Source organism: Tupaia chinensis, unplaced genomic scaffold (genome assembly GCF_000334495.1).
Source record: "Tupaia chinensis unplaced genomic scaffold, TupChi_1.0 Scaffold000067_2, whole genome shotgun sequence".
Taxonomy (NCBI): Eukaryota; Metazoa; Chordata; class Mammalia; order Scandentia; family Tupaiidae; genus Tupaia; species Tupaia belangeri.
In genome coordinates, this window is record NW_006159527.1 from 624,403 (window position 1) to 643,658 (window position 19,256).

The 19,256-nt window shown below is 45.0% G+C and overlaps 1 protein-coding gene across 3 annotated transcripts in view; it reads right to left on the bottom strand.

Annotated features, from left to right (window-relative positions):
- The window catches only part of LIG1 (DNA ligase 1), a 39,955-nt gene extending 27,827 nt beyond the window's left edge, over positions 1-12,128 (bottom strand). The window contains exons 1-8 of one of the 3 annotated variants that reach the window (XM_006142194.2): positions 12,059-12,128; positions 9,960-10,049; positions 7,402-7,537; positions 6,149-6,275; positions 3,078-3,173; positions 1,546-1,653; positions 785-898; positions 427-544 (exon numbers count right to left, since the gene is read on the bottom strand). In XM_006142194.2, the coding sequence (XP_006142256.1) occupies positions 427-544; positions 785-898; positions 1,546-1,653; positions 3,078-3,173; positions 6,149-6,275; positions 7,402-7,537; positions 9,960-10,049; positions 12,059-12,075 (806 nt within the window). In that variant the 5' untranslated portion in view covers positions 12,076-12,128. Of the gene's footprint in view, positions 1-426; positions 545-784; positions 902-1,545; positions 1,654-3,077; positions 3,174-6,148; positions 6,276-6,380; positions 6,463-7,401; positions 7,538-9,959; positions 10,050-12,058 lie in introns of those variants that run through there. The other 2 variants (XM_006142193.2, XM_006142195.2) reach the window with 2 other exon arrangements.
- Between the last annotated feature and the right edge of the window lie 7,128 nt (positions 12,129-19,256).

A 19,256-nucleotide genomic window follows, 5' to 3' on the forward strand; every position in this document is an offset into this window, starting at 1 on the left:
GGAGAGATTTTCACTGTAGGGCGTGTGCGCTCGCCAGACAGAGAGAGACATAGAGACAGAAAGCGAGAAATCACCCCCCAGGGGGGATGGTCACGCTGCAATCCCTTCTCCTCCATTCTCCTCTCAGGATCTTGGGCACGCACGCACGCACACGCGCCCGGCGTGAGTTTTAAGCCACCGGGTCCAGGACACGAACCGCGGTCGACTACGTGGGAGTCCAGCGACATAGCCATTACGCTAACTGCTGGTTCCCGAGCTAACAATGGTTTTGAAGGAGGGGCCAAATGCGCTATACTCACTATCTAGCCCTTACAGAAAAAAGGTTTCTCAACTCCTGCAAGAAAAGGCAGGCTGAGTTGGGCCTGGGGCTATGGGATGGAGGGAAAGGAAGATGCCTGACAAATTCAGACCTGGTCACCGACTCACTCTGTGGTCTCCTCATTTTTTGGAACGCCCGACCCCTCTTCCTTCACTTCCTTCTTGACTGATGGCTTGCCCGACTCCTCTTCTTTCACTTCCTTCTTGACTGCTGGCTTCCGAGGAGCTGGGAATGAAGCAGTAAATGGTGAATATTTTCTCCTCTGGACAGCCCCCAACTCCCACCCTAATCTGCACAGGACCATCCATAGGTCCAAGGTGATGGGTGAAAAGTCAGGCAAAGGGAGTGGGCCTTTCTAACAGACAGGAAACCAGGCAGGATCAGCAGCTCTCTCTAGAGAAAAACACACCTGTCTCCTGCCCGCGCAACCCTAGTAGACAGATGAGGTGGAGAGGAGGAACTCACTGAAGAAACTGCTGAGCGTCTTGGAGGCTTGCGGGGGAGGTTTAGTCTTGTCCTCATCCTGTGCTTCCTGCTTCACAGTAACCCCAGGCTCTGAAATGCTTTCTGCTGGGGTTTCTGCTAAAGTGAGAGAGGTCAGAGGGGATGCAAACTTTTGACTTTTTTTTAACCTCGAGGTCATTCTGCCTCAGTAGATGGGAAATGTAATCAATTCCACTCCTTTCTTTTCTGAAGCCTAAGTTTCAAGCCTCTTGGGCCTGATGTTTACTCTTCAATGAATGAGAGCAATTTCAGAATTTGGTCTGAAACTGGAGATTTACAAACAGTGGTAAAAAGATATCTCAGCATGATTATAAAAAATATTCTGACTTCTCCAGCAATTGCAGAAAATAAGATATAACTCTGCGTCCCTAAAGCTGTCCCGGCAAGTGTCGCTTCCAGCACTGGATCTAATGGATACCGCCTCCAATGTCCCATACCTCACCTGGTTGCTTCACTTAATAAGTCACTGCTCAATTAGAAGCAGTCAATTAACACTGAGGATTTCGACTGTTGGGAGGATGACTGGCTCTTTCCTCTTTTCCCACATGCATGAGGGGAAAACATTAACAATTTTAAAAAGTTAATAACAAAACTGTCTAGATTTTGCATTTAAACAACATGATTGAGAATCTATGCTCTGTTTAAATGAACTGTCTTCCAAAGATGTCTGACCCCAAAATCAAGGAGATGAGGCCAGGGGAAGGAGACAGTAAGAAACTCACTAGAGGTTTTTAGGGTCATGGTGGGTGTCGTGGGTTGGTCCCCCTCTTCTGCTTCCTTCTTCTTTGTCACTTGAGTTTCTGTGAGGCTTTCTCTTGGGGTCTCTGCTTCTGGTGATAGACAGAAAACTCAGACAGCAAAAATTACTTTAACCTCCTCCCATAAGAACAGTCTGGCTGCAGAGACCTTCTGCCCCAGCCCGTTGTTTCTTGCACCAATCGGGCATCTGTAAAGTGATGGGAGGTGGCAGAGCCTACTCCGGGGCAACCCTGAGCAAGATGGCCTGAGGAAAACCAGCCACACTGTTTACCTGCAGAGTTAAGAAACAAACATGATCTTTTCTTAGAACTATTCTTTTGAATTACTCATACCAAGATATAATTTGAAAGAGTCCAAAATGCATATAACAGTTTATTATGAACAAAAATACCATTTTTAAAACTGAAAAAAAGAAAATCATTCCTCTAGAGTAACAAAATTGTGAAAATTAACTTGGGAAAATTTTGCTTTAGTAGAAAGAATCCTTTTCTCCATCTTTAGACACTGTCGATGGCTAAAACTCCAAGATTCACAGTAAAATCTGTTACAGGCTAAAAATTGCCAACAAGAAATCAAAGTACCACCAAAATCACATCTGCCTGGGAAAATGAGGCCCAGCGAGGACATTTTACATTTTACTAAAGAAACAAAACCTGACAGTGGCCAGAATGGAGCCGGTATGAGTGCAGGCCCTAAATGGATCATTAGGGCTGTTTCCCATGTGGACACCGCAGGTACTGGAACACTGTAGGTATTTCACTTTCAGAGGAAGCTAGCGACACCTGGTGGACACTACAAACTACTACCTCGAGGCATGTGTTTCATTGCAGCGATGCCTATGGCTGCAAAGATGGGTTTTCACTGGCTGCTCTTACAAAAACCAAGGACTTTGCAAAAATCAACATGGAACAGGATGAGGGTGACAGTTTTCAACTGGATTCCAGTCTGAAATGCTGTGCAGCATGCGGGGCACATCCCATTAGGAAGCAATAGTGGTCATTCAAGAACAAAATACAAATATTTTTTCTTTCAATGTGTGTGTTAATTGATAGTCAAAACTACCTAATAAGTGGAACTATTCATATATTGGCTCAGAAGCACTGTGAATAAATGACTATGACACTAGGGTGCTGTGAACCAAGAAGTTCGAGAACTTCTGCTTCATAGAAAAAGGAAACATTGAGAGGAAAACGTTATTTCATAAATATAAAAATAGGAGATAAAAATAGACTGAATATGAATGAAAACTATGGAAGATGGCCAAAGAAATGAACCAAATAAATATGCAAATTGCCTTCCTAACAGAAACTGCTATGTCAGTGTGGAATTCGGCTGACACGTTTGGAGTCTGGACACAGACGAAGTCAGTAGGGCGCAAACACTGTACTTTCAGATGCCCAACTTTCCCAATTCCCCCATCCCTCCTTCCCTCTCTCAAACACACACATACACACACACACACACACACACACACACCTCTCCCCTGGTGCCTCACCTTCCTCCTCCTTCTTCCTCTTGGTTTCTCGGGCCTTGTCCTCACTCTGCTCTTCTAGGACATCCTGAATTGTCCGTTTTGGAATCTGCTTCCGAGCTGGGAAAGCAAAGGGCTCTGTGGGGCCAACCACACTGGCCTACCTGCTCCCACCCCAGTCAGCTCAGGTCCACCCATGGTGCCTCTGAGAGGCCCTGGGTGCTCTCTCACTGCCACTGCCCAGAGCAGGCCTCATCCTTCAAGTCCTGTGGCTTCCAGACTGTGTGACCCCGAGCAGTTAACTTAATCTCTCTGTGCCTCACTCTCCCATACATGAAGAATGGAAATAATCCTAGCAAATAAGCGCAGTGTGACATGCTCAGCAGTGCCTGACTACAAGGAGGTGCTCTCAGAGCTCCACCTCACCCCTTGATCTGGCTACCTTGTGCGTCACAGACAGCTTTCCTAGACCTCAAAGTCTAGAAGCTGTGAGGATCGAAAGGCCTTGAAGTAGCCCCACCCAATGGATAATGGAACTTGGTGTATGAACACCCCACTTCCTTGCACTCTGGGGAAATAATTCCAAGCCCACGCTTATGCCATCCCCAGGGGACCCCCACAGAATTAAGCTCCAGCTGCCTGCCCCAGCAGCTGACCTAGTAACACATCTGTGTTGCCTGCCCCATCCCCTGAATCACCATCCATGTTCCCTGCACCTCCCAAAGAAAGGACTTGCACTTGAACCCTGTTCAGAGTTCAGAAGCCTGCTTCTACAGGACACCACAGTGAGACACGAACACGTGGAGAAGAGCTCAGTAATGGCACCAAAGGGCATTTTCACTGCTCTCACTCATACAGACACTGGAACACCTCCTCCATGGTCTTCTGTCCCACAGTGGCTCCTTCGCACAGCCCCAAGGGGACCTCCTAATAGTCGAGGCTGGCACGGTCCCTTCCTGCTCGAACTTTTCCACAACTCCATTCTCCACTTTCCCAGGATAAAGTCTTTTCATACCCACCCATTTGAATCTCATCCCTCTCCTCCTGACCTGATTTCTCTCATACCACACAATCCACTTTCTTTTACAAGCATGGCTGACTGGTCTTGTTCCCAAACACACCAAGCTGTGCCATGCTCTGGGCCTTTGCCATGCCACTGATGGCCCTGTAGGCCATAGTTCAACATCATTCCTGTGAAAAGAATTCTGACACACTCTGGGGCCAACCTTGGTGTCCACCTGGGCTCCCGGCATGCTCTAAGTCACTCTGTTATTTCAGTGTGACCCCTTCTCACTCAGAGGCCCAGGGCTGACTTTGCCTCTCCTAGCTCATAGCCCTCCTATGGCTCCTCAGTACTCCCAGGACGAAGCCTGGGCCCCTTAGCCTGGTATGCAGAGCCCTTAGGAATCTAGGCCCCCACGTTCCTCTCTGGCTCATCTCTCACCACACACCCTTCAAACTTTCCCTGCTCCCCAGATAGCATTTTATTCTTCAGAAATATGGAAGTATAAGAGTTCCCAGACAGGTCCCTGCACATGCTGTTCTTGTGTGGAACACTCTCTGGTTGTCTAGCTCAAAAGAGCCAACCATAACCCATCTTTTAGCTCGGACATCACCTGCTCTGGGCTGGCTAACTTCTGAGCTCCCACAGAGCCCTGTATTAGCAGTGCAGCCCAGTGGAAATATTCCGCAAGCCACAAACGTCACCTTAAACCTTCTAGCAGATACTCTTAATAAGAGGACAGGGCTGGACGGTGGTCCAGCAGCAAGGCCACATCCCTGAGTATGGGGGCCACATGTGTGCCCATGATTCGGGGCTAGGTTACTGCGTCAAAACCCTGTTGGGATGTTGTTATGTGCTCTCTCTCTTTCAGGAAATAAATACATAATCTTTTTAAAAAAAAAAAAAGAGAGAGAGAGAAATAAAGGTGAACTTATTTTCTACGTTTTACTTAATAGATTCAAATTATGATTTCAACATTAGTAATCAACATGCTTTTTTCCTGCTATGTCTTTAAAATCTGATGCACATCTCAATTCAGATACAAAATCTTCATTAGACATACTCAATCTGGGGCTGGCCCTGCTGTCCTGGTCATTAAGAGGGCCAGACCCCACATGGCCAACTACGTGGTTCAAATCCTGGCCCCAGCAGCTTGAAAAACACAAGTGTGAGTGTGAATGCATGCCTGAAATTCCAACAGGACAGAGAAATGGAGGAGAAGGGATAGCGGTGTGACCACAATCCATCAGGGGTATTTTTCTCTCTCTCTGGTAACCATATTTGTCTCTGACAAACAAACTTAAGAAAAGAAAAAAAAAAAAAAAAAAAACTTGATACATGTTTAGGTTTTGTAAAATTGCTTACAATTGAAAAAGTAGACTCACACATCTAAGTCATTGCAAAAGTATTAGAAAGTCTTCACTAACTCAATCCAGCATCTGCTTTCAAATCCAAATTTACTTAAAATTGATTTAACATTAAAAACCCAGTTCCTCAGCCACACTCTCCCTGTTTCAAGTGCTTGGCAAACCATACTGGACAGCCATGCTCACACCACTCTGCACTGTGGGTGCGTCTCTCGCTCTGGCCTTTCCCATACCAAACCTTCCCAGGTACCTCCCCATCCCTGCTGCCTAGAACTGTATTCCTCCTCCTTTTCGTGCTAACTCTTTATCCTTCAGGGCTCAGCATGATTAACTTCTCTAGAAGTCTCCCCTGGGCCATGGTCCCACCCCGAGTTCTACTGGAGCTACATGGCCTCCATCACTACAAATAATGACAATCACAACGACATTTACTGAGGTCTGTGGGCCAGCCTAGTTCCAAGCACTCTACACGTATGAACTTAACCCTCCTGACACCCTTATGCAGTAGGTGCTGTGATTATTACCATCTCTATTTTCAAGATAAAGCAACCAAAGCTCAGAGAAGGTCAGTCATCTGCCTGAGGTCACACAGCCAGTGGATGGCAAGACTGTCTTCTTAATCACAATGCTAAGATCAAAGCTGCAATAAAAAACAGTTGCCAGGTGTGGAAATCGAAGAGAGAAAAGACAGGCAACAGAAAGGGCAAGGCCCCCTGTGTCCTTACCTGTGCGACGCTTTGGGATCCCTGATGGGGAGATGTCCGTGGGAGAGGTGTCAGAGAGGGAAGGGCTGTTTTCAGGAGATGTGGCAGGACTGGAAGGGGATGCTTGTGGGCTATCCAGAGCAGGCTTCTGGAAAAGGAAAGAAATAGCAATTCTAGAATGAGCGGAGGAAGGAGGGACCACATTTCCCCAAGAGCTGAGAGCAAAGGACTCTCGTCTTCTCTCTGTGCCTACCTTTCCTTTTGGCCCCATGGCCCCAGCTCTAACTCAGGTTCTGTCCTCTCAACACGTGGGCCATCACTCTATGTCCAGCAGTTTCATGGTTCCAGATTCTCCCATCATGGAACCTCATAACAATTCTGTTTTCTATAAACTAATAGACTCTCGGAATTCTTGGTAGGTATAGGATGGTTCAGTTAAAGAATAATTTCCCAGGTCTCTCTGGTCTAAAATCAGGGTGTCAGTAGGGCCGTTTGTTTCTGGAAGCTCTAGGGAAAATTTAATTTCCTTGCCTTTGCCAGCTTTCAGAGACATTCTCTTCTCCATTTTCAAAGTGGTAATGTAGTCTCCCTCTGTGCTTTCCTTCTGTGGGCACCTCTCACTCTGCCTGCCTCCTCTTCCACTTGTAAAAGCCCTGTGATTGCTTGGGCCAACCTAGATAATCCAGGATGGACTCCCTATCCACAGAGAACAAGCGTCGCGAGTGACGCTGAAACGGGGGAATGAAGTGATCCATGTATCTGGAAAGGATGAAGTCTTTCTATAGGAGAGGCTGGATGTATTTTTGAGCCCTTGCTTTGTATCAGATGATATAATCAGATCAATGGGGAGCGTCTTCAAAAAGTTCATGGAAAATGCAAATTATGTAAAAGCTATGCACTGATTAAAAACAAAAAATGTTTGTACTAAAATAAACTTAAAATTCCATTTTTTCTACAAACCTTTCTGAAGCCCCCTCAGCTATGTGAATGGACTCATTCCAGCCTCAGCCAGCCTGTGAGACAGGTGCTACTAGGACTGCACATTACAAGAGAAGTGCCAAGCCACAGGAGGTAAAAGAGCCTCCCCAGGTCCCAGGGTAGAGGCAGTATTAGGACCACGTGGACCAGGCTGTCTGCTCAGGGGCATAATCGCAACCTCATCAACTCCTGAGAAAGTCTCCAGGGGTCTCCTGAGCAGCTGATGCACCAGTTATGAAGGTAAATAGGAATTACGATGTCTTCCAGTAAAAATAGGTAGGCAGATGGGGACCTACCTGGCCCTTGGTGGGGGTGAGGACTTCATCCTCCTCCTCCCCTTCACTGCCCAGGACCCGGGCTGCCTTCCTTCCTGGTCTCTTCACTGGAGAGTCACCATCGGGCACCACTCCATTCCGCTCCTTCAGCGCCACCCTGGAAGGTGTGATAGGGTGTTACAGAAGGCATAGTATGGACACTACCCACAAACACTTCAGCTTCTTCACTACTTTCCATTCGCTTCCTTCCCTTTCAAGAATCCAATAAATATTTCAAGGTGCCTCCATGGCACACACTCTATCATCTGTCCATTAATCCATCCATCCACCCACCTGTCCATCCATCCACCACTTGTCTCCAGGGGCCTCCCATCATGCCAAGGAGCAGATGGAGCCCTTACCTAAGATAGACTGGCTTTCCTTTGATGATACAATCCCAAGTTTTAGCCAGGTACATCGCCAGCCAGCTACAAACTCCACTCTCCAGCTCTGCTGCTAGGCCTGGCCATGTGATAGTTTCTGACCCACAGGAAGGAAGCAGCATGCAGACGCTTACAACTTGCTGGTGACTGCCGGCAGTTATCTCACCCCTAGAATTCAGACTTGCTTTGACAGTGCAGATTAGGGCAGCACCCTCACTGTGCCATCACAGTCTAGTGGCACAGCGCCACCTATTTGCCCTAAACTGCCTCAACAGCTCAGTCTTACAAGTAACAGACAACTGCTATTTTAACTCAGTCATTGTGACTTTGGTTACTGTTAAAACAGCCCAACTATCCCTCCAACGCTGACTACTGACTCTGAGCATCCAGTGGTGAGAGGCAGACATAGTTTATAACAATGCAGCACAACAAGCAGCTGACAGAGGTTGCTTAGGTGCCGAGGACACAGCTGACCTACTGGTTTCTGCACACGCAGAGTTCACCGTATGGATGAAGAGGCCAATGTGCATACTGACAGCTCTCGTTTTCCGTGATGGCCCACTCATTCTACGGAGCACCTTTACAAAGAGCGAAGTGCGTCTGTATGAAGCATTTCAGAAGTGGGTTGAGACTTTATTGATGGCTGCTCACTCTATGAAAGGAGTGGTTGTTCATTTTGTTCACCACTAAACCCAAAGGGTCTAGAATAGTGCAACAGTGCTGGCACATGAAAGATACTAGATAAATATTTGCTAAATAAATATATGTAGTCTGAGTCCATGAATGTTTTTAAAAAATTTTTTGCCCATATCTGTAAACAACTTGCACACACAACTGTCTAGCCTTTGTTATTTAAAATGTTTAAAAAGAGAGGTTTGTTATTAAGTATTTTACATCAAGGAAATTCATGCCAGTTACTTGAGCTATAATAGTAGCTGAAATGACAATTCTTGCTAATCCAACACAGGAGCATTCCTCTGACAAGTATTTTCACTTGGCACTTAATATGTACTGATAATTGTGTTAGGTGCATGTAGGTTTATGGAAGTATAAAAAGAGAGAAACGAATGGACCTCGAGCTGGTAAAAATGGTTCCTTTGAGCAGTGAATATAGGAAAGTCTTCTAATTGTTACTGTACCTACTCTCTGAACTAATGTACTTACACTTACCATGTATATCCCACATATGGGTATCTAGGCCAGACAAGTGAAGATATCTGCACACAGGCCTAAGGGGACACACATGCAGACCACTCACTACAGTGCAGACTGCCATAACTACAAACTGAGAACAACCTAAGTACTCACCAACAGGGGAATGCTAAATAATTTCTACAGTCTGTTCATCAAATGGAATGCAAAGCAGGTAAGAGGATTAAGTCCCTATGTTTGCCAATGGAAAACAGCCTCAAAGTTATATTAATTGAAGAAGGTGACTTGATAAACAATATGTACAGTATAATCTGTTTTCCAAAATTTAAAACACAAAAAAATAAAACTACACATGCATAAACATACAGCAATTCTAAGGGAACAGATTTGAAAATCAAGAGTGTTAAAAAAGCATTACTCGATTCTCAGCACTTACTGAGCTCCTTTTTTGAACTAGCACTGTTCTACAGATCCTACATGTGTTTTCTCACTGCGTCCACACAGAAAACCTGGTGTAGATCACGATACTTTTACCCATAGGGAGACCCAGGCACAGGAAATGTTATTTCCCCAAGGTCCCAATTTCGGGATGCGAACTGTGTCTAGTCCGAGTCCACACTCTGGCAAGCTGACTGGTCCAGAGGTCATTATGTGACCCTAATAAGGCCAAGCAGGGTCTTGCCTAAGAACCTATGAGGGAGATTTCGGAAGAAAGAACACTGAGCTCTTCTACTGGGATGACAGAGCATCAATACAGGGCCAGCGCTCAACTGCTCAGCCTCCGGGAGAAAGTGTGGTCTAGAACGAAGCCTGAATGAGTGAAAACAGCCCTGAGGACGCACTGAGGGGCTGGATCCAGCTGTGCCTGCCTGTAGACATCCAGCTTCCTGAGTAAAGACATTTCTTTTAGAGCCCAAGACATTTCGGACTGGGGCTGTAACACCTATAACCACAAGAAGCATGACTGCTGTTGGATCAGCCACTGGTCCTGGCCCCGTTACTCACTTTGAGGATGAGTCCACCTCTCTGCTTTGGCTGGATGTCTCCTTCTCAGGCTTCTTTGCTTTACCCTCTTTCTTGGGGTGAAAAAATGACCTGGAAGAGCACAGAAGAGAGGATGAGGGAGTGTTAACAGCACCTACTCATGCCGTGCCCTACAGCTTCCAAAGTCCTTCTCCATCCTGGCACATAACAGGACTCACACAACCCTTTGACTAATAAGGAAACTGAGGCTCAGACAGAGAAGCCAACACTGCACATTTTTCTGCCCTGACTAAATTAAGTAATGACATACTTTTCTATGTTTTTCTGTAAAAAAAAAAAATGCATCATGATTTTTCGAACGATCCAATATGAGGCAAATATTAAGCGAGTAAATGAACACAAAATGTCAGGAGGATTAAGTGCTCTGAAAACATAAAGCAAGTTATCGTCCAACTAACTTAAGATTGTCTAGTCTGAGTGTTTAGATAACAAAGAACAGAGTTCTGAGAGGGAGATAAAGGAAGTGTACAGTGGAAGGGCCTGGCCAACACTCGCCTACCCCGGTGATGAAGGTTAGTTTCAGGAGGGATGTCATGAGATGTCAGGTGCCCCTAATGAGGTGACACCTCTCAGTGGTGTATTTCCAAATGCTCATACCCCTAGTCTAATTCTAAGAACAACCAAAATTGGGAGACATTCCACTGGCCAGTGTACCTCAAGGCTGAGAAGCTGACAATAAATAAATAAATAAATAAACAAACAAGAGAAATCTGAAAAACTGTCACTGAGAGGAGATGGAGGAGACACAGTGATCTGATTAATAAAGTGTGTTTCGTTAATAGCCACCCACCAATGCTGATCCCACGGCTGTGACAAATTAGCCCAAGTAACGTAAGATGTGAAGAACGGAAAGTGGGTGAGATGGTTACGAGAACTCTGTATTGCTTGGCAACTTTTCTATATGCCTTTAAATTATTCCAATAAATAAATAAATAAAAAGTTCATTTAATTTTCAAAAAAACAAAAGAGGAGGAAAAGGAAGAAAACAGAGCAAAGCAAGGGGAAAGCAACCTTAGATGAAAGCAATCAAAGGAGCTATCAGCCCAGAACAGTCTCTTCCCACATTTGTCCTCATGTGAGAAAAATGCAGCCCAGGCTTTGTGGAAGCCATACTCAGGTTTCTGAGAAGGGAGTCTGGTTCTGGATCCATCTAGCTTCTAGTCCCTCCTCTTAGTAACAGCCTCTACTTTCCTCTTAGGATGCTTCTTTTCCCAAATTCTCTCAGTACATCTGATGTCAGTGGGCCTGTCCATTCACCCAGGCCCACAGGTGGACACAGGACCCAGGCCTGGTCAACCACATCACATCCCTGAGGCTACAGCAGCTAAGTCAGGAACAGGCATGCAGCCCAAGGCAGGCCAAGGAAACTTTACCCTGGACTGTCAGGACAGCTGGAGAGAGAGAAACTCTCTCTCCACTGAGATGGATAACAAAGGAGAGCCTGCCTGAGGGTGACAACAGCATGTTTTAAGCAGACCTGACTAGTGGAGACAGATTCCCAATAACAAAGATTTGGAAACTAAATCCAATCAAGCCTGTGGCCACTTATTCCAGAAGGTTTCAGCTACATAAGCCAAGTAACTTTTTTCCATGAAGCCAGCTTGCATCAGTAACAGTCTCCACCTAGACAGTGCTGATGTTTTGGGCCAGCTCATTCTTTGCTGTGGGGCTGTCCTGAGCATGGAAGGATATGAAACAGCACCCAGATCTTGATTCTCTAGATGCCGGTGGTAAACCTCCATGCCCCTAAGTTGTGACAACCAAAACTGTCTCCGGATATTACCAGATATTCGAGAGGGAAGCAAACTCTCTGCTGATTTAGAACCACTGGGTGAGAAAGTCTCTCCCTTGCAACTAGAACAAGTTTTTTAGACTATCAGTCTTCCCTACCTTACTCTCCATTTTCCATACTACTAAACTAGAAAATCTAACTTGAAGTCTAACTTGAGGTTTGTTTTGTTTGTTTGTTTGTTTTTTTAAGAAAAGGTACAGGTTTAGAAAAAGAAATCAAGGACCTGGGGAGTATGCAACTGGAGGAGGTGGGTGTTCAGGGCCCTTACATGATACTTCGCTGCATGATGGTATCAGAATTCTCCTTTCCTGTCTGCTCTTTTCTTCTCCGGTCACCTCTTCCTGAAATAGAAATCCACATGCTGTTTAGGATATTGGTTGTGTAGAAACAAAAGCAAATAAAATCCTGAGGAAAATAAAGAACAAGAGCCAGTAGTTGGCTGGATCCCAGAGTCTACTGTACAGTTCAAATCCTGGATCTGACAGCTTGGAAAAGCACACCAGGTGTGTGTGAGTGCATGCCCCAAATCCCAAGAGAATGGAGGAGAAGAAATTGATATGTGGCCATCCTCTCTGGGTGGGTGATTTCTCTCCCCACACCTTGGCAAGCAGGTATGCCCTACAGCAAATTTTAAAAATCAAAATAAATGGGACCAGATGGCATAATGGTTACATTACCAGACTCCCACGTAGTCAACTACAGTTTGAGTCCCAGACCCAGCAGCTCAAAACTCACACTGGGTGCGTGGGCATGCATCCCCAAGATCTAAAATCCCAAGAGTAGACTGGAGAAGGGATTATGGGGTGTCCATCACTCCTGTGGGGGTGATTTCTTGCTTTCCATCTCTGTCTTTCTGGTGAGTACATGCACTCCATAGCAAAAATATCTCTCTAAAATAAAATAAAACATATACAAAATGAAATTCTATTCTGCAAGTAAAAGTACATGGGTATGACATTAAATAACAATGACTCTTGGGGCCAGCAGTGGCTTGGTGGTTAGAGCGCTGGACTCTAGATAGACTATGGTTTAAGTTGTGGACCCGGCAGCTTGAAACTCATTTTGGGTGTGTGTACATGTGTGCCCAAAATCCCAAGAGGAGAATGGAGGAGAAGGGATTATGGCATGGCCATAATTTCTCACTATCTGTCTGTCTCTCTCTCCAGAGAGGGCACATGCCTTATGGCAACACTTTCTAAAAATAAATAACACTGACTCTCATAAAAAAGGACCTCCTTCACCATTCTCTTTCAGTTTGCTTGGTTTATTTAATGAGAAAGCTCCCTTTGGTGCTAGGATGTCTTCTATACCTTCCTAGCTCTTGGCTAAACACCTGTTTGAAAAAAAGGGGAGCAGCAGAAATGGGCACAGGGCCTTGGGCAACAAACACTCACTAGAACTTAACTGTCTAGTTTTGTTCCTTTCATTAAAGGTATTACATACATTACTAAATTTTTTTTGGGGGGGAGAGGTTTCTGCTATAGGGTGTGTGCGCTCGCCAGACAGAGACAGAAAGCAAGAAATCACCCCCTGGGGGGATGGCCACTCCGCAATCTCTTCTCCATTCTCCTCTCGGGATCTTGGGCATGCATGCACACACACCCAGTGTGAGTTTTAAGCCACCGGGTCCGAGACGCGAACTGTGGTCGACTACGTGGGAGTCTAGCGACAGCCATTACGCCAACTGCTGGTCCCCACATTACTGAATATTTTAAATATATTTTTTAAAAACAACCCAAAACCTTGAAGTTCCTGCCAACTCATTACTTTTTCTCATATACCTAACCTTATGTAGCAAAAAGTCCTATTACCTCCAAAAGGTAACCCACAGCCAACTACCTCTCCCCACACTGCTATGCTTAAGCTGGCCACCACCATTCCATCACCTTAAAGTAAATTTCCACATCCTCAGAAGGTTGAAGACAATTCAAACCGCCTCAACATTCCCAACTCACTAACTTCACTCCCTTTGCTGCGACTATCCTGGCTACCCCACCCAGCAGCAGCTCCTAGCCTGGAGCCTGGCTGTGTGTGTGCAGTTAGGAATCACTTCCTAACTTCACATAGCTCTTTTTACATGCTCTTCCTTGGAGAGGCTTCCCTGATCACCCTGGCCAAGACAGCCCCTCCTCTTACCACACTACCTCCTCCTTTTTCCCCATGGCATTTAGGACAAACTGACATTATAAATTAGAAAGTGTCTTATTCTCTAGAGCAGCACCATCAAGCAGAATTTCCTGCAATGAAAGAAATGCTCTATATCTGCACTGTCCACTATGGTAGCTCTACCGTAAGAGGCTTTGGAGCATTTACAATGCAGCTCGTGAGACTGAGTCTTCATTTGATTCTAATAAGTTTAAACAGCTATATGACTAGTGGCTACTGTATTGAGCAGTGAAGGCTAAACATTAAATTCCATGAAGGTATCTATTTTGTCTAGTGATTTATCCTCAGGACCTAAAACTGTGCCTGGTACTGAATGTGTTGACCAATACACATGTCTTTGATTACAGAAAAGCTAGCGTAGCAAAAATACCATTACTTAAAAATTCAGGACTGACAAAAGGCTCATGTCTGAATTTCTTCTAGTTAATAAAAAGCTCCTATTTCCTAACCTGTCTGCTCCTCTAGCCACATCTCACCTGTGTCAAATACTTTATACCTTTTCTCTAAATATATTACTTTTCTTCATTCTGAGACTTAAAACAGCTCGGCATCCTTCAGAAGATAAGGGAGGAAGCTAAGACAGGGAGAGAAAACATGCCCTGTCCTGGGCTACTCGGTGACAGACACCAGAAATGGAGAATCCCAGTTCTGAGAACCAGCTGAAATTCATGTTTAAAATATCTCCTCCCTGGGGCCAGCAGGTGGCGTGGTGGTTAAGGGGCACTGGACTCCTACATGGCCCATCACAGTTCGAGTCCGGTACCTGGCGGATTGCTGTCTCATTTTCTCTTTCTCTCTCATTCTGTCCCTATCTGGTCAAATTAAAACAAAGAAACAAACTTAAATAAAAAAATAATTCTTAAAAAAAAAAATCTCCTTCCCATTCCTGGACCTCCTGAAGAAGTAGTTCTGGGAACGGAGGGAGAAAGCTGTAGTCCTAGTGAGTTCCCAGGGAATGCTATGATGAAGAAATAAAATTGAGGTCCTACTAATAATAGATTCGCTCTTCCCTCTTTGCCCTCATAGACATCCAGCTTCCTGAGTAAAGACATTTCTTTTAGAGCCCAAGACATTTCGGACTGGGGCTGTAACACCTATAACCACAAGAAGCATGACTGCTGTTGGATCAGCCACTGGTCCTGGCCCCGTTACTCACTTTGAGGATGAGTCCACCTCTCTGCTTTGGCTGGATGTCTCCTTCTCAGGCTTCTTTGCTTTACCCTCTTTCTTGGGGTGAAAAAATGACCTGGAAGAGCACAGAAGAGAGGATGAGGGAGTGTTAACAGCACCTACTCATGCCGTGCCCTACAGCTTCCAAAGTCCTTCTCCATCCTGGCACATAACAGGACTCACACAACCCTTTGACTAATAAGGAAACTGAGGCTCAGACAGAGAAGCCAACACTGCACATTTTTCTGCCCTGACTAAATTAAGTAATGACATACTTTTCTATGTTTTTCTGTAAAAAAAAAAAATGCATCATGATTTTTCGAACGATCCAATATGAGGCAAATATTAAGCGAGTAAATGAACACAAAATGTCAGGAGGATTAAGTGCTCTGAAAACATAAAGCAAGTTATCGTCCAACTAACTTAAGATTGTCTAGTCTGAGTGTTTAGATAACAAAGAACAGAGTTCTGAGAGGGAGATAAAGGAAGTGTACAGTGGAAGGGCCTGGCCAACACTCGCCTACCCCGGTGATGAAGGTTAGTTTCAGGAGGGATGTCATGAGATGTCAGGTGCCCCTAATGAGGTGACACCTCTCAGTGGTGTATTTCCAAATGCTCATACCCCTAGTCTAATTCTAAGAACAACCAAAATTGGGAGACATTCCACTGGCCAGTGTACCTCAAGGCTGAGAAGCTGACAATAAATAAATAAATAAATAAACAAACAAGAGAAATCTGAAAAACTGTCACTGAGAGGAGATGGAGGAGACACAGTGATCTGATTAATAAAGTGTGTTTCGTTAATAGCCACCCACCAATGCTGATCCCACGGCTGTGACAAATTAGCCCAAGTAACGTAAGATGTGAAGAACGGAAAGTGGGTGAGATGGTTACGAGAACTCTGTATTGCTTGGCAACTTTTCTATATGCCTTTAAATTATTCCAATAAATAAATAAATAAAAAGTTCATTTAATTTTCAAAAAAACAAAAGAGGAGGAAAAGGAAGAAAACAGAGCAAAGCAAGGGGAAAGCAACCTTAGATGAAAGCAATCAAAGGAGCTATCAGCCCAGAACAGTCTCTTCCCACATTTGTCCTCATGTGAGAAAAATGCAGCCCAGGCTTTGTGGAAGCCATACTCAGGTTTCTGAGAAGGGAGTCTGGTTCTGGATCCATCTAGCTTCTAGTCCCTCCTCTTAGTAACAGCCTCTACTTTCCTCTTAGGATGCTTCTTTTCCCAAATTCTCTCAGTACATCTGATGTCAGTGGGCCTGTCCATTCACCCAGGCCCACAGGTGGACACAGGACCCAGGCCTGGTCAACCACATCACATCCCTGAGGCTACAGCAGCTAAGTCAGGAACAGGCATGCAGCCCAAGGCAGGCCAAGGAAACTTTACCCTGGACTGTCAGGACAGCTGGAGAGAGAGAAACTCTCTCTCCACTGAGATGGATAACAAAGGAGAGCCTGCCTGAGGGTGACAACAGCATGTTTTAAGCAGACCTGACTAGTGGAGACAGATTCCCAATAACAAAGATTTGGAAACTAAATCCAATCAAGCCTGTGGCCACTTATTCCAGAAGGTTTCAGCTACATAAGCCAAGTAACTTTTTTCCATGAAGCCAGCTTGCATCAGTAACAGTCTCCACCTAGACAGTGCTGATGTTTTGGGCCAGCTCATTCTTTGCTGTGGGGCTGTCCTGAGCATGGAAGGATATGAAACAGCACCCAGATCTTGATTCTCTAGATGCCGGTGGTAAACCTCCATGCCCCTAAGTTGTGACAACCAAAACTGTCTCCGGATATTACCAGATATTCGAGAGGGAAGCAAACTCTCTGCTGATTTAGAACCACTGGGTGAGAAAGTCTCTCCCTTGCAACTAGAACAAGTTTTTTAGACTATCAGTCTTCCCTACCTTACTCTCCATTTTCCATACTACTAAACTAGAAAATCTAACTTGAAGTCTAACTTGAGGTTTGTTTTGTTTGTTTGTTTGTTTTTTTAAGAAAAGGTACAGGTTTAGAAAAAGAAATCAAGGACCTGGGGAGTATGCAACTGGAGGAGGTGGGTGTTCAGGGCCCTTACATGATACTTCGCTGCATGATGGTATCAGAATTCTCCTTTCCTGTCTGCTCTTTTCTTCTCCGGTCACCTCTTCCTGAAATAGAAATCCACATGCTGTTTAGGATATTGGTTGTGTAGAAACAAAAGCAAATAAAATCCTGAGGAAAATAAAGAACAAGAGCCAGTAGTTGGCTGGATCCCAGAGTCTACTGTACAGTTCAAATCCTGGATCTGACAGCTTGGAAAAGCACACCAGGTGTGTGTGAGTGCATGCCCCAAATCCCAAGAGAATGGAGGAGAAGAAATTGATATGTGGCCATCCTCTCTGGGTGGGTGATTTCTCTCCCCACACCTTGGCAAGCAGGTATGCCCTACAGCAAATTTTAAAAATCAAAATAAATGGGACCAGATGGCATAATGGTTACATTACCAGACTCCCACGTAGTCAACTACAGTTTGAGTCCCAGACCCAGCAGCTCAAAACTCACACTGGGTGCGTGGGCATGCATCCCCAAGATCTAAAATCCCAAGAGTAGACTGGAGAAGGGATTATGGGGTGTCCATCACTCCTGTGGGGGTGATTTCTTGCTTTCCATCTCTGTCTTTCTGGTGAGTACATGCACTCCATAGCAAAAATATCTCTCTAAAATAAAATAAAACATATACAAAATGAAATTCTATTCTGCAAGTAAAAGTACATGGGTATGACATTAAATAACAATGACTCTTGGGGCCAGCAGTGGCTTGGTGGTTAGAGCGCTGGACTCTAGATAGACTATGGTTTAAGTTGTGGACCCGGCAGCTTGAAACTCATTTTGGGTGTGTGTACATGTGTGCCCAAAATCCCAAGAGGAGAATGGAGGAGAAGGGATTATGGCATGGCCATAATTTCTCACTATCTGTCTGTCTCTCTCTCCAGAGAGGGCACATGCCTTATGGCAACACTTTCTAAAAATAAATAACACTGACTCTCATAAAAAAGGACCTCCTTCACCATTCTCTTTCAGTTTGCTTGGTTTATTTAATGAGAAAGCTCCCTTTGGTGCTAGGATGTCTTCTATACCTTCCTAGCTCTTGGCTAAACACCTGTTTGAAAAAAAGGGGAGCAGCAGAAATGGGCACAGGGCCTTGGGCAACAAACACTCACTAGAACTTAACTGTCTAGTTTTGTTCCTTTCATTAAAGGTATTACATACATTACTAAATTTTTTTTGGGGGGGAGAGGTTTCTGCTATAGGGTGTGTGCGCTCGCCAGACAGAGACAGAAAGCAAGAAATCACCCCCTGGGGGGATGGCCACTCCGCAATCTCTTCTCCATTCTCCTCTCGGGATCTTGGGCATGCATGCACACACACCCAGTGTGAGTTTTAAGCCACCGGGTCCGAGACGCGAACTGTGGTCGACTACGTGGGAGTCTAGCGACAGCCATTACGCCAACTGCTGGTCCCCACATTACTGAATATTTTAAATATATTTTTTAAAAACAACCCAAAACCTTGAAGTTCCTGCCAACTCATTACTTTTTCTCATATACCTAACCTTATGTAGCAAAAAGTCCTATTACCTCCAAAAGGTAACCCACAGCCAACTACCTCTCCCCACACTGCTATGCTTAAGCTGGCCACCACCATTCCATCACCTTAAAGTAAATTTCCACATCCTCAGAAGGTTGAAGACAATTCAAACCGCCTCAACATTCCCAACTCACTAACTTCACTCCCTTTGCTGCGACTATCCTGGCTACCCCACCCAGCAGCAGCTCCTAGCCTGGAGCCTGGCTGTGTGTGTGCAGTTAGGAATCACTTCCTAACTTCACATAGCTCTTTTTACATGCTCTTCCTTGGAGAGGCTTCCCTGATCACCCTGGCCAAGACAGCCCCTCCTCTTACCACACTACCTCCTCCTTTTTCCCCATGGCATTTAGGACAAACTGACATTATAAATTAGAAAGTGTCTTATTCTCTAGAGCAGCACCATCAAGCAGAATTTCCTGCAATGAAAGAAATGCTCTATATCTGCACTGTCCACTATGGTAGCTCTACCGTAAGAGGCTTTGGAGCATTTAC